The sequence below is a fragment of the Sinohyriopsis cumingii genome, chromosome 12 (assembly GCF_028554795.1).
Source record: "Sinohyriopsis cumingii isolate HCF-2022 chromosome 12, ASM2855479v2, whole genome shotgun sequence".
NCBI lineage: Eukaryota > Metazoa > Mollusca > Bivalvia > Unionida > Unionidae > Sinohyriopsis > Sinohyriopsis cumingii.
Window position 1 is genome coordinate 768,700 of NC_142972.1, and position 22,182 is coordinate 790,881.

The following is a 22,182-nucleotide window of genomic DNA, read 5'->3' on the forward strand; positions in this document are numbered from 1 at the left end:
TTAGCAGTATGAAATGTATACAGGCACCATTTATTGACCTTGGGATGTACTGAATAGTCAATGTGCAATCTCTGTTTTCACTACATGTGTATTTCTCATTTAATATGCATTTATTCACGATGGTAACTGTGCCAATGAAGCACAAATTTTTGCACCTTCTTTTATTACCCCTCCCCCTGGCGTTTTTTGGTACATGCATCATATTTATCAGCTAACTCAACTGCTTGGTTATAACACAGTTCATTATATAATACGGTCATCTTCTATGGACCCAGACAATCTTGTTATAACAGGGCCACACAGTATCTATGCCAAACTAGCCTGGATAACAAACACATCATGGAATGATAAGAATGCTCAACTTGTCTGGATAACAAATACATCATGGAACGATAAGAATGCTCAACTAGCCTGGATAACAAATAAATCGTGGAATGATAAGAATGCTCAACTAGCCTGGATAACAAACACATCATGGAATGATAAGAATGCTCAACTAGCCTGGATAACAAATACATCACTGTTGGGCTAGTCTATTTTGACTAACCCAACATTTGTATATAAAAAAGAACAAAAATTCTGATTATGTGATGGCTTTCTAAGAATCCTCTGTGCATGGCATATATGTCAACACTGGAATTTGTCATTCACTGCACATGGGTTCTGCAGAACACTACATTCTTCCTGCAAAATATGTCATATGATTTTTAAAAACTTGAACACCAAAACTTATAATTTTTTGACAATACTGCTGTTGCAAACTGAAAAATATCCATGTATCATGATTACATAATCAGGGTTGCATCTAGGATTTGATAAATGTGGGTACTTGCCCCCAATGAATCTGAAAAATGGGGGGGGGGGGGCCAATGGCAGCCATAAGGGGGGGGGGGGCTTTTCCAGTTTGGTGCAAAAAACCCAACTTAATGTATTCAAAAATAGCAATAGCAAGTAAAATAAGTCCATTAAATGCATCTCATGTCTTTGGTATATTATAGTATAACACTTAAAACTGAAATCAAAGTCTTATGTTTTCTAATAACAATATTCTATCTACACAGTAACCATTAAAGAATCAAACAATAGACTGCAAATAGTGTCACTGCTCTGGCCAATCTTAAAAAAGTGTCATGTACTTCCTGTGTGTCACATGCTCAATTCTGATTGGTTACAAATCCATACTAAGAAAGATCTGAACAGCACATATTTTCCTTTCATGGATGACAAAAAATAATTTGTAAGGAAAAGTCCAAAGCTCAAAATGAATTAGGGAAAGTATATATCCATTTTCTATAACAGTTAACTCTGAACTGGATCATATACATCTGCATCCAGACTGACTGTAACTGTGACTGCATTATTCTGCAAATATGATCACTATTTCCTAAATAGCCTCCTGTCCTTTCTCATCCTCCACTCTACCAATGCCTTGTTTAAGTTGAAGTCTCTCAGAGGAGGTCCTTCAACTTAAATCATCATGAGTCTGTTAAGAACCCTTGAATAATTGATTCAGATTTCTTGCCGATAGCTGCCATGCATGTAGTTTTAAGATTTTCACTTAGTTTCAAATCCTGAATCGCTTGTTTGTGAGCTGGTAATTCAACATGTCTGTCAAGGATTGATGTCCTGAAATTAGCATTTCCAAGTGTGAAGGAATTTTTTTTCATTCTTTTTCAGCCATGGTCGACTTTGTTTCCAGTCTGAATTGAAAGAGTACTTTTTTTCTGGCTGTTAGATAGTTGGACCATTAGTTTCATCACTGCCATCTTTAAGCACATCATCACAAGCATCATTCGATAAGGGATTAGCCTGAGTAAGTGTTTGTTTGCTGTCTTTGTGCCTATTGACAGAAACTTTTGTACCCTGACTGTTATTAGAAGTGTTACTGCTAAAATAATGAAAAAGGGTCAGAGTTTTAACCGATTTAGCCATTTAACATGTCCCGCCAAGCCAGCCTCTGCACAAAAAATGTGCTCTTCTGACTTTTGTTATTAACCAGTCAGAATTGAGCAAATGACACACAGAATATGTGACGTATTTACAACTCCAACACATTCGCAGAGAGTGACAACCAGGAATTTTACAGCCAAAAAAAAGTGTATCAACAACCTTTGGCTAGTGAAGATATTACAAGGTCTGATGTGGAAGAAAGTGTATTGATGACCTTTGGTTAGTGAACATATGACAGGGTCTGATGTGGAAGAAAGTGTATGGACAACCTTTGGTAGTGACAATATGAAAAGATCTGATTTGGAAGTGTATCAACAACCTTTGGCTAGTGACGATATGACAAGGTCTGATGTGGAGGAAAGTGTATGGACAACCTTTGCTAGTGACGATATGAAAAGATCTAATGTAGAAGTGTATCAACAACCTTTGACTAGTGAAAAAAAGCCAATGTCTGATGTAGAAGAAAGAGTATCAACAACCTTTGGCTAACGAACACATGACAAGGTCTGATGTTGAAGAAAGTGTATCGACACTCACTTTTTTGCTTTGAGTTCATCATATTTGGCCAGGAATTCAATTGGTGTTTTAGTGGACTCTGCTATCTTCCTCTTGCATTGATGGGAGGATACCTGGAAGATTAATTAAACAATGAATGATGCACATCATAATTTAGAGTCCATACAAATATAATTTCATAGATCTAGCAGCAAAAATGACTACTATAAAATGCGAAATAAGTAAAACACTGGTCTATTATGTTTTAAATTAATCTCTTCTACAAATAACTGTGTTCCTTATTGGTTTTTTTTCTCATAGTATTCTTCAATGTTATTTAATACATGTAGTGTAGCCTGCCTTAGTGACCAAATCCATACAGCAGAAACCTGTTCAAAATACCCATGTATGGAGATCACCAATAAAAAAATTCCTTATATAAATGTCCTTTACAAAGCAGAGACCTGTTTAATGTGGACAGTAAACAGTGTTTTGGGGTCAACAAAGATGCATATAATGGACATTGTTGCCTAATATGTGTGCAGATTCGCCTCATTTGCAACTCACTTAATGCACTATCAAATGTACACAGGTCTGATTTATGAAACTCAGCTAGTTTGGCAGTTAACTACTCAATGGACAACAATTACCATTTCCTACTAGGGTTTATTACATTATAAGCCTGCTTAGCATTGATTTCATGATTGATATAAATTAGCTTAGCATTGAATTCATGACTGGCATGAATTAGCTTAGCACTGATTTCATGACTGGTATGAATTAGCTTAGCACTGACTGCATGACTGGTATGAATTAGCTTAGCAATGATAGCATGACTGGTATGAATTAGCTTAACAATGAATGCTTGACTAGTATCAATTAGCTTAGCACTGATTGCATGACTGGTATGAATTAGCTTAGCAATGATTGCATGACTGGTATGAATTAGCTTAACACTGAATGCTTGACTAGTATCAATTAGCTTAGCACTGATTGCATGACTGGTATGAATTAGCTTAGCACTGATTGCATGACTGGTATGAATTAGCTTAACACTGAATGCTTGACTAGTATCAATTAGCTTAGCAATGATTGCATGACTGGTATGAATTAGTTTAACACTGAATGCTTGACTAGTATCAATTAGCTTAGCACTGATTGCATGACTGGTATGAATTAGCTTAGCACTGATTGCATGACTGATATGAATTAGCTTAGCACTGACTGCATGACTGGTATAAATTAGCTTAGCACTGATTTCATGAATAATATGAATTAGCTTTAGTCAGATTAAAAAAAGTAGTTATGGTGATCTACTAATAAACAATTGGTGGCTATGAAATTCTTGTCAATAAAACAGTTCATTAACAAGTAGCATTATTCAAATAGTGTTCTCAATTACAGTCCTTACATATCAAGGTAGGATGATCACAATAAATTTAGAAAAGAGCATTGATTTAAACTTCAGTAACATTACCAAGTTTACCTACTTCATGTTCAGGTTTATAAACATTACATTGTTTTTCATGTTAGTGCAATCTTTGCTTTAAAAAGGAAGATTGTTGGATAACATAAATGACAATTTTACAGTTAGATCTCATGCAGAATCACTGCTGGTAACAAGTACTGGAATCAAATCAAGTCATGCCATCTTTTGACCTTTTTATGAAGCCGTGTTAAAAGATTTTTGCTAATAAATATAATGTTAAAAAGATTTGTTGAAATCCAAGATTTATAGTCCTACTGCATATTTGTGCATTAACATTATTTTCCAGACAGTTTTCATTTTTAGCTTCTTCAGCTTCACTTGTACTGGACTGCGACTTTTTTATGGTGAATTTTTAATCTTATTGAATGTAATATTACAGAGAATTTTTTCAGGACAGGACTCAAATTATCCCTGAAAACTTCTACTTTTTCACATTTTAGGCAACACACAGTGATAACTGTATGAACTGTAAAGCACATCAATAATACTGACCCTGTATAAAAAGGAAACATGAGTGTATCTGACAAACTTCTGCCATTCTAAACCAAAACAAACAAAAAACATGCAGTTGTGTATGTGTGTGTGTGATTTGGATTATTTACATAGCTTTAACAATTTTTCAGTCATATCGCTATGATGTCTGCAGTGTGGCAGTTTATAGTGATGTCTAGCACTGGGGCATCATGCCACAGACATGTAGCATGATGTCCCACCCAGTCACATTATCCTGGCACCAGGCCGACCAGTCCTAACACAAACCTCTTAATGCTGAGTGCCAAGCTGGGCAACTGTTAGTACCATTTTTGTAAGTCTTTGATATGACTCAGCCAGGGATCGAACCCACTACCTCCTGCATCCAAGGCAGATGCTCTAACCACTAGGCCACTGGAGTGGTAAAAAACATGCAGTTTGCACATTAATGTTTTCATCTGCTTTTTTTTTTCATTATTCCATTATAAAACTTTTTGTTTGTGGCTGGTGCCATTTTCATTATTCCATTAAAAAACATTTTGTTTGTGGCTGGTGCCATTTTCATTATTCCATTATAAAACTTTTTGTTTGTGGCTGGTGCCATTTTCATTATACCATTATAAAACTTTTTGTTTGTGGCTGGTGCCATTTTCATTATTCCATTATAAAACTTTTTGTTTGTGGCTGGTGCCATTTTCATTATTCCATTATAAAACTTTTTGTTTGTGGCTGGTGCCCTTTTCATTATTCCATTATAAAACTTTTTGTTTGTGGCTGGTGCCATTTTCATTATTCCATTATAAAACTTTTTGTTTGTGGCTGGTGCCCTTTTCATTATTCCATTATAAAACTTTTTGTTTGTGGCTGGTGCCATTTTCATTGTTCCATTATAAAATTTCTGTTTGTAACTGGTGCCCTTTTCATTATTCCATTATAAAACTTTTTGTTTGTGAATGGTGCCATTTTCATTTAGGACCAACTACTTTTTCAGTAGATTTGACCTTTAATTCATTACATATAATCTTCATTTGACAATGAGAAATGCATGCCCCAATAATATTCTACTGCCTCCAGTCTATATTTAACACCAAAATTAATTCAGTTCAATTGATATTTCTTGTTCTTTAAATGTCAGTGTAATCTGGTATTTTTGCTTAGAAATCAGGATCTTTAGGTTTTCAATATGAAATCATTGACAAAACTTAACCTGTGTTGTGATATAAGGGGTCTTGTTTTTCTGTAACATATCAGTGTAAACTTCGGCCCCAACTGCATCTGTGGACTGAATCCTAAAAGAGAAACATGTATTAATTTTACAAACAGCAGACCATTTGAAAGTGGTTCTTGTTGTAACCTTCATTTATCCAGACAAATATCCTATCATAGTTATTAATTATAACGCTTATAGAAGAAACTCAATAAACAAATGTATATTTTTCAGATCAAAATAGTTTATAAACTGATATAACAATGTTGATATTATGTAGTATTTCCATGCTTGGGTTTGATTTTGGAGAATTATATGTTCTAGGTCTTGCGATTTGCTTCTAAACACCACTTAAGATTTCATGCCCAACTCCCTTTAGTAGACTTGCGATTTGCTTCTAAACACCACTTAAGATTTCATGCCCAACTCCCTTTAGTAGACTTGCGATTTGCTTCTAAACACCACTTAAGATTTCATGCCCAACTCCCTTTAGTAGACTGAGCAAAAGGATGCACTTTAAGGAAATAAAACATCTAATACTGCCCTGTCAAAAATGTTGATCGACAGTTGATGCTGAACTGCCAGACATGAGAAGCTAACCAGTTCCCAACATTTTACTTGACTGCACACCTGTTTTAGGAAACAGTCCTCAACTCCACTTACAACAGCTACTTCATCAACTCACCAATATCCTCGACTCACTTACCCTAACTGCTTCATCAGCTCACTGACATTTCCACTAACCCCAACTGCTTCATCAGCTCAATGACATTTCCACTAACTCCAACTGCTCCATCAGCTCACTGACATTTCCACTTATCCCAACTGCTTCATCAGCTCAATGACATTTCCACTAACTCCAACTGCTCCATCAGCTCAATGACATTTCCACTAACCCCAACTGCTTCATCAGCTCACTGACATTTCCACTTATCCCAACTGCTTCATCAGCTCACTGACATTTTCACTAACCCCAACTGCTCCATCAGCTCACTGACATTTCCACTTATCCCAACTGCTTCATCAGCTCACTGACATTTCCACTTATCCTAACTGCTTCATCAGCTCAATGACATTTCCACTAACCCCAACTGCTTCATCAGCTCACTGACATTTCCACTAACCCCAACTGCTTCATCAGCTCACTGACATTTCCACTTATCCCAACTCCTTCATCAGCTCACTGACATTTCCACTAACCCCAACTGCTTCATCAGCTAAATGACATTTCCACTTATCCCAACTGCTTCATCAGCTCAATGACATTTCCACTTATCCCAACTGCTTCATCAGCTCACTGACATTTCCACTAACCCCAACTGCTTCATCAGCTCACTGACATTTCCACTTATCCCAACTGCTACAGCAGCTCACTGACATTTCCACTTATCCCAACTCCATCATCAGCTCACTGACATTTCCACTAACCCCAACTGCTTCAATAAGCTCATGAACATTTTCAATTACCCCAACTGCTTCATCAGCTCATGAACATTTCCACTAAACCCAACTGCTTCATCAGCTCACTGACATTTCCACTAACCTCAACTGTTTCATAAGCTCATGAACATTTCCACTTACCCCAACTGCTTCATAAGCTCATGAACATTTCCAATTACCCCAACTGCTTCATAAGCTCATGAACATTTTCAATTGCCCCAACTGCTTCATCAGCTCATGAACATTTCCACTAAACCCAACAGCTTCATCAGCTCATTGACATTTCCACTAACCTCAACTGCTTCATAAGCTCATGAACATTTCCACTAACCTCAACTGCTTCATAAGCTCATGAACATTTCCACTTACCCCAACTGCTTCATAAGCTCATGAACATTTCCAATTACCCCAACTGCTTCTTAAGCTCATGAACATTTCCAATTACCCCAACTGCTTCATAAGCTCATGAACATTTCCACTTACCCCAACTGCTTCATATGAACATTTCCACTTACCCCAAATGCTTCATAACCACATGAACATTTCCACTTACCCCAAATGCTTCATAAGCTCACTGACATCATGGTGGATTTTGAACTCATGGTCACTCATCTTCGTGTCTAGCTGAGCACAAAAATGAAAATGAAAAATCTATCAAATAAAGAATAAACACAAAATGTGGAAAGAACAATTTTATTAGTGCCGGATTGCATGGATAGTGAATCGAAATGGCAGATATGGAAGTGCACACATTTTTTGACATCATGTGAAAATAATGGACACTAACATAGTTTGCTTAAGTCTGTTTATTTCTAATAATTAAGTAAGCATGACATAGTAATAATAGGCCAAACAACTTATTTTGTTGCATTTATAAGGAAGAACTACCTAGTTAATTTATTGTCCTTTTAGATTTATTTGAATAGTAAGGAGGTGGATGTTACCAATCTCTTTTCTTTTTCACTCCACATGAACAAGAATAAAGACAAACTTTTCATATAATTTGGCTTTTAGATTGGACATACACTCATAATTGCAAATTCTGAGTAATTAAAACTGCAAACTGTAGTTTGGCCAAGGCACATTTCCCCAAAATTTGTTTTTATATACATTTGTAAATTATGACTCAAGAATAGTCTGGTTATATTCATTAGTGATTGTCTGAAGAATTAACCCCCCAAAACATTCTATTACCTGATTTGTATTCATTATACAAACTGTACCCAAAAAATGATTACTTTTTGGAGAAATTTTTTGTGTGCAGAGACAAAAATAAGTTGTCTGCACTTTATAACTGTCAACTCTCACACCAGGAGATAAAAACTCCTGATTTTTGGATCCTTCCACATCTACATCCAGATTATATAATATTTCCTGATTTTTGCAGAGAACTATTGATTATTATATTTTCGCTGTTGATTTTGATTTCTCATTAAAATTAATTCTACATAGATATATTGTATGCAAAGAACAGAAGCCATGTTCTATTTTATCACCTGTGAATATTATTGTGAAGAAATAATTATCATACTGCAAAGAATTTTTTCTTCAGTAAATAGAATGTTAAATTTAAACATTATTCACATAATTTATGACTTTTTTTATGCCCACAACAATACTAACATCAGAAAATAAATCCAAAAAACACACCAACCACAGCAATAAATGTGTGAGCAATTAGTTTCAATCCCAAAAATAATCACTGTGAATGATGTAGCATCTCCATTCACAAGAAAGAAACTTGCATGAATAAAATATCTGGCATTACTATATTGTATATACAAATGTTAACGACCATAATTAAATTAAAGAAGGAACAAAAATACCATGCAGAATATGTACCCTTACAAACTAATTCAGAATACCCATAAATATGTTAGTTGATAAATAATGTTAAATGCCTTATGAGCTGACAATAAGGAAATAGGTGGGATATAAAATGTGGGAAAAATAGTTGCGACATGCATATTCTAGAGACTGCCTATTTAGGCACCATTAGTTTCAACAAAATAAGGCATTGTTTATTTGCCAATCAATTGCTGGTGCTTACATAACATATCAGAGGGCCAGTCCTTTTCACAAGACAGTTGCAGTGATAAGAATTAACTGTTAATTAGTCACACTGACTTATCTATTTAAACGCTTAAGTCTAACCTTAAGCTACTGTGCAGTTTGGCCACATTTACCAAAATATGAAAAGAGGGCACATCCCGGGGGAAAATAAGGCACATCACAAGTAGAAACAGCTAGTCCTTTGAGAATATTGGACGTGAAAGATTGGTCAATATTGAGTGAAAGTAGGCTTTAAAAAAAGCCAAAATCTTCCTACTTGGCTTTTGAAAAGTTGACAGTATAGAACTTACTATGAGCAAAACCCATGAAAAGGATTATAGTTTATTTGCTAATTTGTGATTTATGATGCTTTGATCTTCACAACAATATCATATTAATGAACCTGAGATAAAATTTTAAATTTGGCCCTACTACACACTGAGTTGTATTTTTTAAAAAACACAACTAGATTTCTAGGTAATGGGTCAGAAAGTACCGGTATGGAAAAGGCCCTGGTTAAAAAGGCCTGATCCAGAAAGGCCAGTAACAGGTCAGAAAGGATCTGGATTGAAAAGACCCGGGTTAAAAAGGACCATTGAAAAGACTGATTAATAATAGTAATAATAATAAGAAGAAGAAAGCTTGTCTACAATACCCATATCTATTCACTTCTTAATCAATGACAATTTTACATATATTGCTAAAACACTGAGCTGCAAAAACTGAAGCACTGGTCAGTGAGAATTAGGGCATAACCGATTAGCATTTTTCTACCGATTTCCGATTCCGGATTTTGGGCATGAAATTTTTCCGATTCCAGATACGATTCAATTAATCGGAAATGCTAAATTAAAAGGTTTTTCAAATTAACTTTTTAAACCGTGTTACACACGTTTTGCATATCACACCGATGTCACAAGGGGAAGGATATGGCAGGACTAGAGCAAAATGCAACGAAGTTCAAAGCCACAGTGCCGACCCATTCTTTGTTCAACAGTTAGTTGATCTTGCCGCCAGGCTTTAATATTCCCGCCTTAATCATTTATGTCGGCAAGCGGCCAGTTCCATCCTGTACTTTATTCAACAATTAGTTGATCTTGCCGCCATGCTTTAATGTCGCGGTCAAATAAAAGTAAAACAGGCTTTTGTTTGGTCCTATAGAGTTGGCCTCTTGCGGCGACTTAAATAAAAGCAATGAAATCTGATCGATTCTTGCATTTTCCAAAGTGATCGGTGATTGAAACAAGTTTATTGTGCTGTGAAAGTTTCCTTATTAACTTTATTTATATTTACGATTGTAAGAATCATTTTCTTTTAATACCTCATTAGCATGTGTCAATGTATTCAATATTATGCCTTCATTATTGAGGATGTTGACATAAACGGGTAGGACTGTATTATATATTTTAATAAATTTAAATCTTTCGGTCTAACTCAAGTATTATCGTTTCACCCCGTTGTGTTGACCATATTGGACTTTTCTGACTTCTTATTTAACTTTATTAACGCACTATCGAATGACACACAGTGTTAGACACGGTGCTATAGAAATTCAACTTTATTATTTTTATTATCCGAATAGGTCGTTCCTGCCTTGTCCGACTCCGATTAATCGGAAGTTCATACTATCCGGTGGAATCCGATTTCCGGATCAAAAGTCGGTTATGCCCTAGTGAGAATTAAAACCAAGACTAAAATAAAGCACTGATAGCAAACAGCAGACCTTTACAAATTACACAGATTATAGTACCAACACTAGGAAAGAATCCGCAATCACATTGTACTTTTCACACTTCCTGTACCTGTTTTCTGTCTCAGATTTATTTAATATGCTGGAAAACTTTGATAATCACAATTGAGACACAAACACAAGTCTCTGCAATCACAACTCTTTCCTATGCCTCCAGTCTCAACAGAGCTTGATGAAGCATAAAATTTTAAGTTATTGTAGCGATTACTGAGACACTCCTGACTGAACTACCCCAGGCAATTGTTGGTAAACTTCAGGTATATGGTATTTGTGCCGCTTTCTTCTCTTCACTCATAATATTTAATCATTATCATTTACACTTTTTTTCCATTACACGTATCTTTTAGTGAACTTTCCATATTTTCTGGTTTCTGATATTTTCAATATCTTCTACATGAATAATTTATCTTTCAAATTACTGTTCATATTGAAACGTTTTCACCTGTGACTTTATCTAAAGATGAAGATTTTGAAACTACGGGCCTTAGATTATGTACTTATATAAAGAAAGCATTGCCATTTTGTTTAAAAATATGTAATTGTTGTTTCAACCATTACTCATGCTTAAAATGAGTTTTTGTGCACAGAGAAAATGTATGAATGCAAAAATTTCATGCAGCTCATAATATGGTTTTTGGACCAACAATAGATAGAAGCTCAACTGATTTCATGTAATTTTCTTACAAATGTTCAATTCCGCCATACATTTGTTAACAGTTGTCAATACAATATTACAGTAAACTGAAATCAAAATTTGGCCCTATATGTAGTATTAAATCAAAATGTTTGAACTTTGCATCACACATACAGTTCCATAATATAACTTTTCTTTAAGCATGTATTTACGATTTGTATGTGATTGTTTTCTCTTCTTGAATGTCCAATAAATTTGTCTTTTCTTATAAGACTTTCTGATAGCTACATATTTGATCACGAATTGTAATACCGTGTTTCAACATTATTTACTACCCATCTTTTTTACGTTTTGTGATCTACACTTGGAAAACAAAGGCATGGAAATTATGAATGTGTGCTGTTATTCTAGGAATGTATCCTAAATTGTACTGTTAACTTCGACAGCCATTGCATGCAATTTTGTTGTTGTGTAATGTTTCTTGTTGAAAAGTGAATATATATATATATGCATGTTCTTATCGTATATATGTTTTGATAGTCCAGTGTTTATCTGCTGCTGTTATTCTAGGACTGCATCCTAGATTGTACTATTAACGTTGACAGCCATTGAAAAGTAAATATCTTTGTATGCCTGTTCTTAAAGTTCTGTGCTTATTTGTGGCTGTTATTCAAGAATTGCATACTATACTGTAGTGTTAAATTTACTGGACAGCCATGATGTGCAACAGTGTTGTAGTGTAAGGTATGTGTAAAATTTGATACTAGAATTTAACATTCATGTATTACCATTGTTATTGTCATTGTTAATAGATTTATAAATCTGAAATTGCATTAGCATTATTTTGTCTTTTGCATAACGTTTTATCCATCATCAATTATACTTTTTTTTCATTTTATGTATCTTTTAGTGAACTTTCCTTATTTTCTGCTTTCTGATATCTTCAATATCTTCTACATGGATAATTTATGTATCTTTTAAATTACTGTTCATATTGAAATGTTGTCACCTGTCATGTGAAGAACAATTTGAAAAAACTGAACTTGAATTACGTACTTACATGATGATTGCATTGCCATATTGTTTCAACATATGTAATTGGTGTTTCAACCATTGTACATGTCTAAAATTAGTTTTTGCACAGAGAAAATGAATGTTGTTGGAAGAATGAGCAATATTCATAGATCTTACATTATGGGTTTTGGACCAACAGTGGAAAGAAGTTTGATTGCTTTCATGCAATTTTATTACAGATGTTACATACATGTAACAGTTGTCAATACAATATTGCAATAAACTGAAATTTTAAAAAATGTGGTCCTATATGTAGTATTAAATCTCAATGTCTGAACTTTGCATCACACATACAGTTCCATAACTGGACTTGTATTTAAGCATGTCTTTAAGATTTGTATGTGATTATTTTCATTTGTTGAATATCCAATAAGATTGTCTGTTTCTTCTAATAGCCACATATTTAATCACGAGTTGTAACACTGTTTCAACATTCCTGGCTACCCAGCATTTTTACATCTTTTGATCTACACTAGGAAAACAAAGGCCTGGAAATTATAAATAAATGTGTGCTGAATATTAGTAATATCCAGGCATATAAAGCAATAAAAATGAACATCATTGAATTATTTACATTATTTCTTCGGTTTTGATTATGAAATTCACATACGATAGAGCAATCAACACATTCCCCTAATAAATGCATTTAATGACCATTTTGTATTCATAAGCACAAAAGGCTGAAATTATTAAAGCCAGTTCACTTTTGATGAAAATCACAAGACCGATTCAACTTGGACCAACCCTATGGGAGGATAAAACCTCTTTCACATGATCTTTTGTCTTTCTTAATTACCTGCAGTGTAAAATTTATCTCAACGACAAAAAAAACAAGCTTTTGGAAACTACTGTTTCATCTTCACCATAATCTGTTTTCCATACTCGTCTATCAATTTATTACAACTTATAAAAAAGATAAGCAATCCGTATAATGGCATAAGTTCAATGTATTCATTGTAATCAGAAAGTTAGGCCACGACAACATGTGATTGCTTGTGATGTGTGTGGGTTTTGGCAACATCACACGTGCAACACTGATAAGTACACTTTTAAATATATTCGTAAAATTTCATATTAATAAGACTATGCTTAAACTCTAAAAGTCATATACAATATTACCACCAATATCAACCATATTTTATAACATATATAATTTAATTATTTATGTACAGTGGGCTCATTTTATTACATTTTGATGGCTATTTTTTTACATTTATTGTGTGTAGTAATGGATAATATCTTTCATTCTTTCTTTAAGTTTAGAACATGACCTCATTTTTCAGACAATTGTGCTTTTTTATTTGTCTTGTTTAGTACATTGCTTAATGCTTACATGTAAATCTATGTAGGTCATGTTTTGGGCCATAGAGATCGATCACAGGTTCTGGGGTAAGAAACACCCAGGCCTCTCATAGTTCTTGTTCAACCAAAATTTTCTTTTATAAAATTAAAAAGTGTTGTTCAGCCCGGGCCCCCTAATGGGAATATATCTCCAGGTGCCTCCCTTCTATACATAAATTTTACTCTAATCAATGCAAGACCACAAATCTCACAACTTGCCAAATATACATCAACCAGACATCTGCATGGTTTCTCTTCATTAACTTTCCATACCGTCAGCAGTTCATGCCGTAGAAACTATACAACTATCCCCTAACACAGGGAACTATTTTAACTACGCCACCTTAGGCCAGTCCAGTCATGATTTCAAGGCACATTTCACCAGTACAACTTCATCACATTTGCCATCATGGCAACATAAACGCTATTGGCCAAGTCTCTTCTAATTGATTCCATTGTGCAAATTACCGGTTTCCAACTGTAAATACTGCCACTGCGGTCACACCACCAATGTACACCACTCGATTTTAATAAAGACTATGGTATTCCAGGGACACTCATGCAGCTCTGACCCGAGTTCACTAAAAGTGAACCATGGCATCATGGAAACTCACTAACACTTCACTGTGACATTTGCTCCGAGCAACTGGCTAATTATTTCGGGCTATGGAATATTTCCATTGTACCAAGTTCCAATAATCAAACAAGTAATCACAAAAATCTAAGAATTCCTTAAAATGGGATGCTATAACAAAATGCACATACTACAAATTTATTACAATATATATATAATTTACATGTGTGAAAATCTGAATTTTAAACTTTTATGTGACTTAACCATTCAATTGGAAATTGGGGAGGATAAGCAAACACATTAATTATGTACTCAACATATTCTTTAAGTCACAAATACTACAATGAAACAGATAAAGATGGTGGTGCAGGCCATTAAAATGAGATGTTATTATTTTTGCCTATTGTTAACTTATAAAACACATGGCAAAAACATTAGGAGAAAGTTCTTTAAGACAATTCTCTGCTAATGATGGAAATATCAATATTGCTTGATTTGTTCATTTAAATCTAGTATGAATGTTTTAATTGTACATCCCACAGAGTATGAATCGAAAACATTTATCTACAAAGATTATATAATAAATTATTTATTCTAGAAATATCCTTGCTGGCATACAGAGAAGCTGTAAATAATAGAGGGGAAATCAGTTTTGCATGCAGGCCATGCAGAGAATTTAATCAGCTATGATATAAAGCAAGTAAAATATAATATATCATTTTTACCATGTATGAAGTTGGAAACACAAACACAGACCAGGGTGCTAGCATTCCATATACAAGCTCGCATTTACGATAGAGAGAATATATATATCATTTAAACAGATTTCCTGTGACCATGGCTGTGGCAGATGAAGACAAAGATGAGACAGTGGACCCAACTCTGTTGTATTTATGAACAAGTAAAAATATAGTTGATTAATTTCTCATAAAATTCATGGCGGTTATCCAGAAATATTGCTGACAAGTCATAACACTATTTTGTTCATGCTGAGCATTTATTGAGGCAAATTCCGCATTTAATAAATATATCTTAATCGTTTACAACAGGTTCCTGTGACCATGGCTGTATCAGATGAAGACCAAGACAAGCCAATAGACCCGCCCTATCTTGGAATTAAGTGATTAAACTTCATAAGGCGATACTAGGAATAGGTGATTTTTTTATAGAAAATTCATTAAACACACTTTGGGACCAGTACATGCATCACGAGACCAGAACCTCAAAGTTTTTTCGCTCCGTTGGCGAGCTGTGTGGTCTCAGAGTGTAAGTATAAACACTGCAGCAACAACTGTACTATATCCCTCTGTTATTCTAGGACTGCATCCTATATGGTCCTATTAACTTTTATAGCCATTGTGCATAATTTTGTTGTGTTGTAAGATTTCTTGTTCAAAAGTGAATATGTATGTATGCTTCTTTTTATAGTCTGATGATTATTTAATTTGTTCCTGTTATTGTAGAAATGCATACTATATTTTACTGTTAAATTTATTTGACAGCCTTTATGTACAATATTATAATATTTGATATTATATTTTAATGTTCATGTATTAACAATAATTGTTGTTATTATTAAAAAATTTATGAATATGAAATGGCATTAGAGTTAGTTGTTCTTTTCTTGTTTATACTAGTTAGACATATCTCTTCTTTTTCTTGTCTTTCTATCCCACCATAAAAAAAAATTTTTTTTGAATGAGTATCCTCTCAATTCTCTTTAAATTTTGACTTGACCTTCATTGCAACCACAATGCAAAAACGATGCCTATGAGACAAAGAATAAAGCGAACGTCTACTTAAGGCAAAAATTAACTTAAATAAACTATGCATACACATGTATTAACGATATTGAATATATATGAAACAGGAAGAGTCCATAGTCATTGCAAATAAAAATATTCATTCATCATTTATGGAATCATCATTACCTAATTAAGGCATTATCATGACAAAGTTGGCATGCACAAGCCACACGTGGGTTACAATAACTCGTATTCAGTCTTCATATGTTATAACAAAGATATTATTGATTCGCTTTACTCCCAATGTTTTGTTACACAAGTATTATTTGCCTTCTTTTAACTTTCTCACATTCAGTAAACTGCGTTATTTTCTTCTTTGTTCATTTTACATAAAACAAGTAGTAGCGTGTCACAGTTAATTTCATTATCACTCACGTATGATTGTGACATACTGCACAACAATATCTTACTGCACAGTATTTATTGATATTTAACAATAAAACATAAGGATTTGATATTGATGTATTAGTTACTTTTAGTATATATGAAAGAAGTAATTATTAATTAGTAACTGGGCTTTTTTGGACTGGGCCTTTTAAGTGCAAGTCCCTTTTGGCCATGGGCCTTTTTGGTACTGGTCCGGTTTGACCTAGTCCTACAATGTAAGATACAGCAGATGTTACTTTTGTCTTAGTTCTATGTCTTACTACCCAAATAACAGGCTTGAATAGCATGTTCCAATGTTGGTTGACATCGAAAAGAGTAATCAAAGTTTCAGGAATATCTCACATACTTGGCAGCCCATATCAACACTCTTCCACAAATTGATATGTAATTAATATACTTACTGTGCTGTTTTTATCCTGGTGGAATCAAAATCTGACACTAGCAAATGGACACATTTTCCTGTTCCGTTGATAAACATTTGAATTTGCTGAAATGCGACAGTAGTCGAGGTATGCAGAAGTATGTTCAAATAGGTTCATGTGGGAGATATTTTTCTTGAATGAAACAAAACATTGCTTACAGATCCACAAGGCATAATATATTTTTTATTCATTTCATTAAAGAATAATATTTCAACATAAGCCTATTTCGGCATTCCCAGCTTTCATCACTTTCCAGCCAAATGAAATGTAGGCCAACGAAACTTGAAAATAAGTCCATTTCTTTTGTGAGAATTTGATTAGAGAAAAGACATCAGAGTAAGTAAAGTCTGACTAAAACATTATGACTTTACTTTGTAGAAAAGCATCATGTGGGAGATATTTTTCTTGAATGAAACAAAACATTGCTTACAGATCCACAAGGCATAATATATTTTTTATTCATTTCATTAAAGAATAATATTTCAACATAAGCCTATTTCGGCATTCCCAGCTTTCATCACTTTCCAGCCAAATGAAATGTAGGCCAACGAAACTTGAAAATAAGTCCATTTCTTTTGTGAGAATTTGATTAGAGAAAAGACATCAGAGTAAGTAAAGTCTGACTAAAACATTATGACTTTACTTTGTAGAAAAGCATCATTATTTTACTTGACAGTTGTGAGATATTCCTGAAAATTTGACTTTCGTTACGATGTTAGTCAACATCAAAACATGCGAGATCGCTGTTAGTTAGACAGTACGACTCTGACACACACAACATAAATATCAGCATCGAGGTCTTACATGTAGGACTAGTTTTTATCTAGTCCCACAATGTAAGACACAGCACATGTTTTTGTTTTAGTGCTATGTCTTGCTACCCAAATAACGGCCTTGTATAGTGTGTTCTGATGTCAGGTGACATTGGAATGAGTAGTCAAAGTTTCTGGAATATCTCACACACCTGGAAGCCTATACTGACACTCTTCCACTAATTTATGCATAAATAATATACTTACTGTGCTGTCTTTATCCTGGCGGAATAAAAATATGACACTAGTAAATGGACTCATTTTCATGTTCCATTGACATACATGTTCCATTGTTGCAATGCAACGGTAGTCGAGGTATGCCGAAGGATGTTTAAGTAGGTTCATGTCGTGGATATGTTTCTTGAACTAACATTGCTTACAGTTCCAATAGGCATAATGTATTTTTATTCATTTCGTTAAAGAATAATATTTAAATTTAACCCGATTTGGGCATTCCTGACTTTCATCGCTTTCCAGCCAATTGAAATGTAGGCCAATGAAACTTGAAAACAGGTCCATTTCTTTTGTGAGAATTTTAATTTATTAGAGAAAAGTCATCAGGATAAGTAAAATATGACAAAAACATTATAACTTTACTTTGTAGAAAAGCGTCGTTATTGGTTGCCAGTTGTGTGCGATATTCCTGAAAACTGAACTTTCGTTACAGTTAGTCGACATCAACACACGCTACACAGTGCCGTTAGCTAGGCAGTAAGACCCATCACCCCCCAGAACAAAAATATTGGGTGAGGTGTCTTACGTTGTAGGACTACTTTTGATCTTGATCCTTTCAAGCCAGATGTCAAATTCATCCGTGCAATGCCTTTGACATTACTACTAAAACGACCACTGTGAGCTTCAAAAGGTTCGGGTGATATCTGCCAGCTTTCTTTAGTTTCAATTTCTACTTATATAACACCCTTTCAAGTATTATGCAGCTGCATAGCGAAAATAGGTTGCCGTCGAAATTAGGCGACAATAGTAACCGAACCTTGTATTTACCTTTTTGTTCAATTACCCCTTAAGGATTGCTGATTTAATCAGTGATTTTCCAAGTAAATTAATTAAACTTATTAATAATTCCAAATCTTCATAAATTCAGACGAAAACGTACTAATTATGTATCGAATGAGGAATCACATTCATGTTTTATATTTGTATTCCCGCTAAACGTTGCCACCATAATAGATCTACATCACACTATCGCGTGATCTTCAACTTTACTAAAAGTTATATTTGACTGTATTATTTTACGAAGAATTTTGGTGAAAATATATGCTTTGTATTTAAAACGGTTGCATTTATATTCCGAATATTGGGTTTTCATTAAGTTTTCAAACTGAGCACATGCTCAACGAGACGAGACATTCTGGGATTTCAACAGTAGCTACTGTAAACAGTCGTGATATGTTTTGAGCAGGTTACTGACGCGAAATTAATTTTTCGGGCAAAAGAGTGGACTTTGGTAGCAATGAATATCACTTTTTGTAAAACATAAACTTATATTTTTAAGGTAGGATAAGCCTTTGATAGCTATACATTTTATTCTACGTAGAGATTACTTATTTTTTTGTGGCAGTGTATGAAGAGGTGGGAGGGGTAAATCGACTTAATGTTTTCAAAGGTGGTCCTTGGTGGCCAAGTTGTTATAAGTGCCAAATCAGTGACTCATTGAAGCGCGAACTGTGTTAGGCCGCAGGCTTTGGTTTCCCTGGTTCGTGCCTTGGAAACAGCGCAGAGGTAATATGTCTGAAGAGTCCGCTTTCGTATTGCACGGCGGTTTCCTCTGGGTACTGTAGCATGCAACCCGGTCTAGATCTTACAGTGGACTCTCTTATACTGATCTAACGTCTAGATTTTCTCAGATTTTTCTATCCTCCCTATAACTTTTCCTGACAGTGACATATTACAATCTTTTCCAAGATCACAAGGTCATTAACCTCATATCTAGAGCCAAATTGAATATCGAGTGGAACGGTTACTCCACTACCAAGCATCAAGAAGTTTAGAGTGAAATTTGTAGACTCTTGGACAGCTGCACGATATGCCATTGTTAAATATGGCAAGTGTTCATCCCAGTTATCCTGATGTTCATTTACATAACATTTAAAAACATTAGTGTCCAGTCCCATTCACGTAGGCCCTCCATTCAGACTGTTAGGGTCCAACTTGGAATCACAGCTGAGGCAAATAACCAGTGCACTTTGTGCACATAAATGCCTGGGATACATTATCAGGCTGCTGTGAAGCCATAAACCCATGGTACACGTACATGTACAACAGTACGAAAACCACATTAATTCAACCAACCAACCAACCAGTCTATAGCCTATAACAATGTCACTGCATAAAGAACATGCACCAGCCAGCCTCTGTCCTTATCAGATTGTTTCTCCATTTTATGGCGCCATCAGACAAACACTGACCTAGTGTGATATCTATCACTTAACAGGCTAGCTTTGGGAACTATTTACAAAGTTGGCAAAGATACTTTGCTTCAAATTACCCATGCCTCCAAATAAGTTTGTCCTCGCACTAAAACTGCAATGTATTTAGATTTTTTTAAAGCTTCAAAATATATTCAATATCACTAGATATTATAAAAGAAAAATCATTGCGATTAAAGTTTTTTTTAGCATAAGCAAGCTGTTTCATATAATTCAAAAGTTTTAAATGCATAGTCACACACTGTACATCCAGCCAAGTATTTCAGATAAGTCCTATTTTAGCTTAATGGTTTTTGCTTTTAGCACCTTTTACTTTTTAAATTTTCACAGTTGAAGTTTATAGTGTCTCATACAAATTTTGGAATTAAAGTTTCTCTAAAACGTATATTCTTTCCACCAGCTCAGGCATTGCCTTTGGCATCCACTCTGGGTCATTGGTAACAGGTGTTCGGAGGCGGTACTTTCCATAGGGTATGGCCAAGGCAGATCCTTAATTCTGGATGGATCATCGTGATTATTGTAGCTAGCATCATCATGCTCATCGATATCATCATCACTTTGATGCATATCCCCATTATCGTTGTTATCTTGGACTTGACAGGATTTAATTCTGTCCATGTGAATCACTTGCAGTTTGCCCCTATATCTACACTTTGTGCTGTATGTCACATCACTGAGTTGTTTAACAACTTGAAATGGTCCTTTCCACCAAGACTGCAATTTGCCTGACAGTCCTGTTTTCCTTTGTGGAGTGTAAACTCAAACCAAATCACCTACACCACTCCCTCAATAACTCATCCCCTGATAACTCGCGAATCCGCTTATAACGCTAGGTCAGGCATGGATCCCATTTCTTTAAAACCAGAAAATACAACAAAAAATTTTATCCCTATTTCTTGAAATGGAAAAAAAATCGTGATCAAAATTGGTAACTGAAACGTTGATATATCGCTCACTTTATGGTAAAAAACGGTAGATATGACCTGGAAACTTTAATCAACATTTTGAAATTATCAACTTCTAATAAGAAGTCATATAATTGGTTACATTTTATTTCCCAAACGACATTTCAGTACATAATTAAAGATATTCAAGGAAATTTCGATCAATGAAACTGTCATTTAAGTCTAGTCTAGGCAGTACATTAATATTTAAATGCCAATTAAACAATTTTTATTAAATGAAATTTGTGTTTTAATTTCTGTTATTTAGTTCCTCTTAAGCGTAATCAGCATAAATGCAATGTGTATTTAAATGTAAAATATGTAAATCTACCATAACAGCTATGTCAGCAAGCGTTTCTCTGAGAACCTAATTAAGTGCCGACCGTATTTTGATAACTGACTTGCGGAAGTATTTGTTGTGTTGTTGCACTGAATTGAAAGCTGGTCTCCTTTCTATTATCACATTAATTATGTCTTTTGAATCAAATGAAGGAGGTGGAATATAAAAAAAAAGTTTAAAGGCGCGCAAATCCTACATACTTAAAATCTAGCGGCCATGGTCGTATGTAGGATGAACTTACTTAATTTGATCAGTCCAACACTGTTATAGATTTTTATTGTGTATGTTACATAAACTACCTTAAATTAACCAACTCTTTCATAACTGTGATCAAAGATAGCAAGGCAACCAAGCGAAACGAATACTAAAATAAAGAGCTTGGTTTCACGGATACGGACCATTGTGGGCAAGCGATTTTCAAAGAATTTCTGAACTGGCACTTAGAGATATCCTTAAGGATGATAAGAAGTTTCATTCTTTCTTTCAGTGAAATCATGACATCAATATTGTACTAACTGAACAATAAAAATTTGAGTTTCAACGTAGGC

The 22,182-nt window shown here is 34.5% G+C and overlaps 2 protein-coding genes across 5 annotated transcripts in view; one reads left to right on the forward strand and one right to left on the reverse strand.

Moving 5' to 3' along the window:
* Nucleotides 1–19,100, reverse strand: part of LOC149785900 (gamma-tubulin complex component 2-like) — a 109,858-nt gene extending 90,758 nt beyond the window's left edge. The window contains exons 1-4 of one of the 2 annotated variants that reach the window (XM_089976110.1): nucleotides 19,018–19,100; nucleotides 7,606–7,676; nucleotides 5,613–5,694; nucleotides 2,488–2,579 (exon numbers count right to left, since the gene is read on the reverse strand). In XM_089976110.1, the coding sequence (XP_089832236.1) occupies nucleotides 2,488–2,579; nucleotides 5,613–5,694; nucleotides 7,606–7,664 (233 nt within the window). In that variant the 5' untranslated portion in view covers nucleotides 7,665–7,676; nucleotides 19,018–19,100. Of the gene's footprint in view, nucleotides 1–2,487; nucleotides 2,580–5,612; nucleotides 5,695–7,605; nucleotides 7,677–18,905 lie in introns of both variants that reach the window. The other variant, XM_089976109.1, reaches the window with a different exon arrangement.
* Nucleotides 19,101–19,288: 188 nt separating this feature from the next.
* LOC149785901 (transmembrane protein 138-like) overlaps nucleotides 19,289–22,182 on the forward strand; it is a 33,929-nt gene continuing 31,035 nt past the window's right edge. The window contains exon 1 of one of the 3 annotated variants that reach the window (XM_089976113.1): nucleotides 19,289–19,368. The gene's annotated coding sequence lies outside the window, so the exon portion shown is untranslated. The other 2 variants (XM_089976112.1, XM_089976114.1) reach the window with 2 other exon arrangements.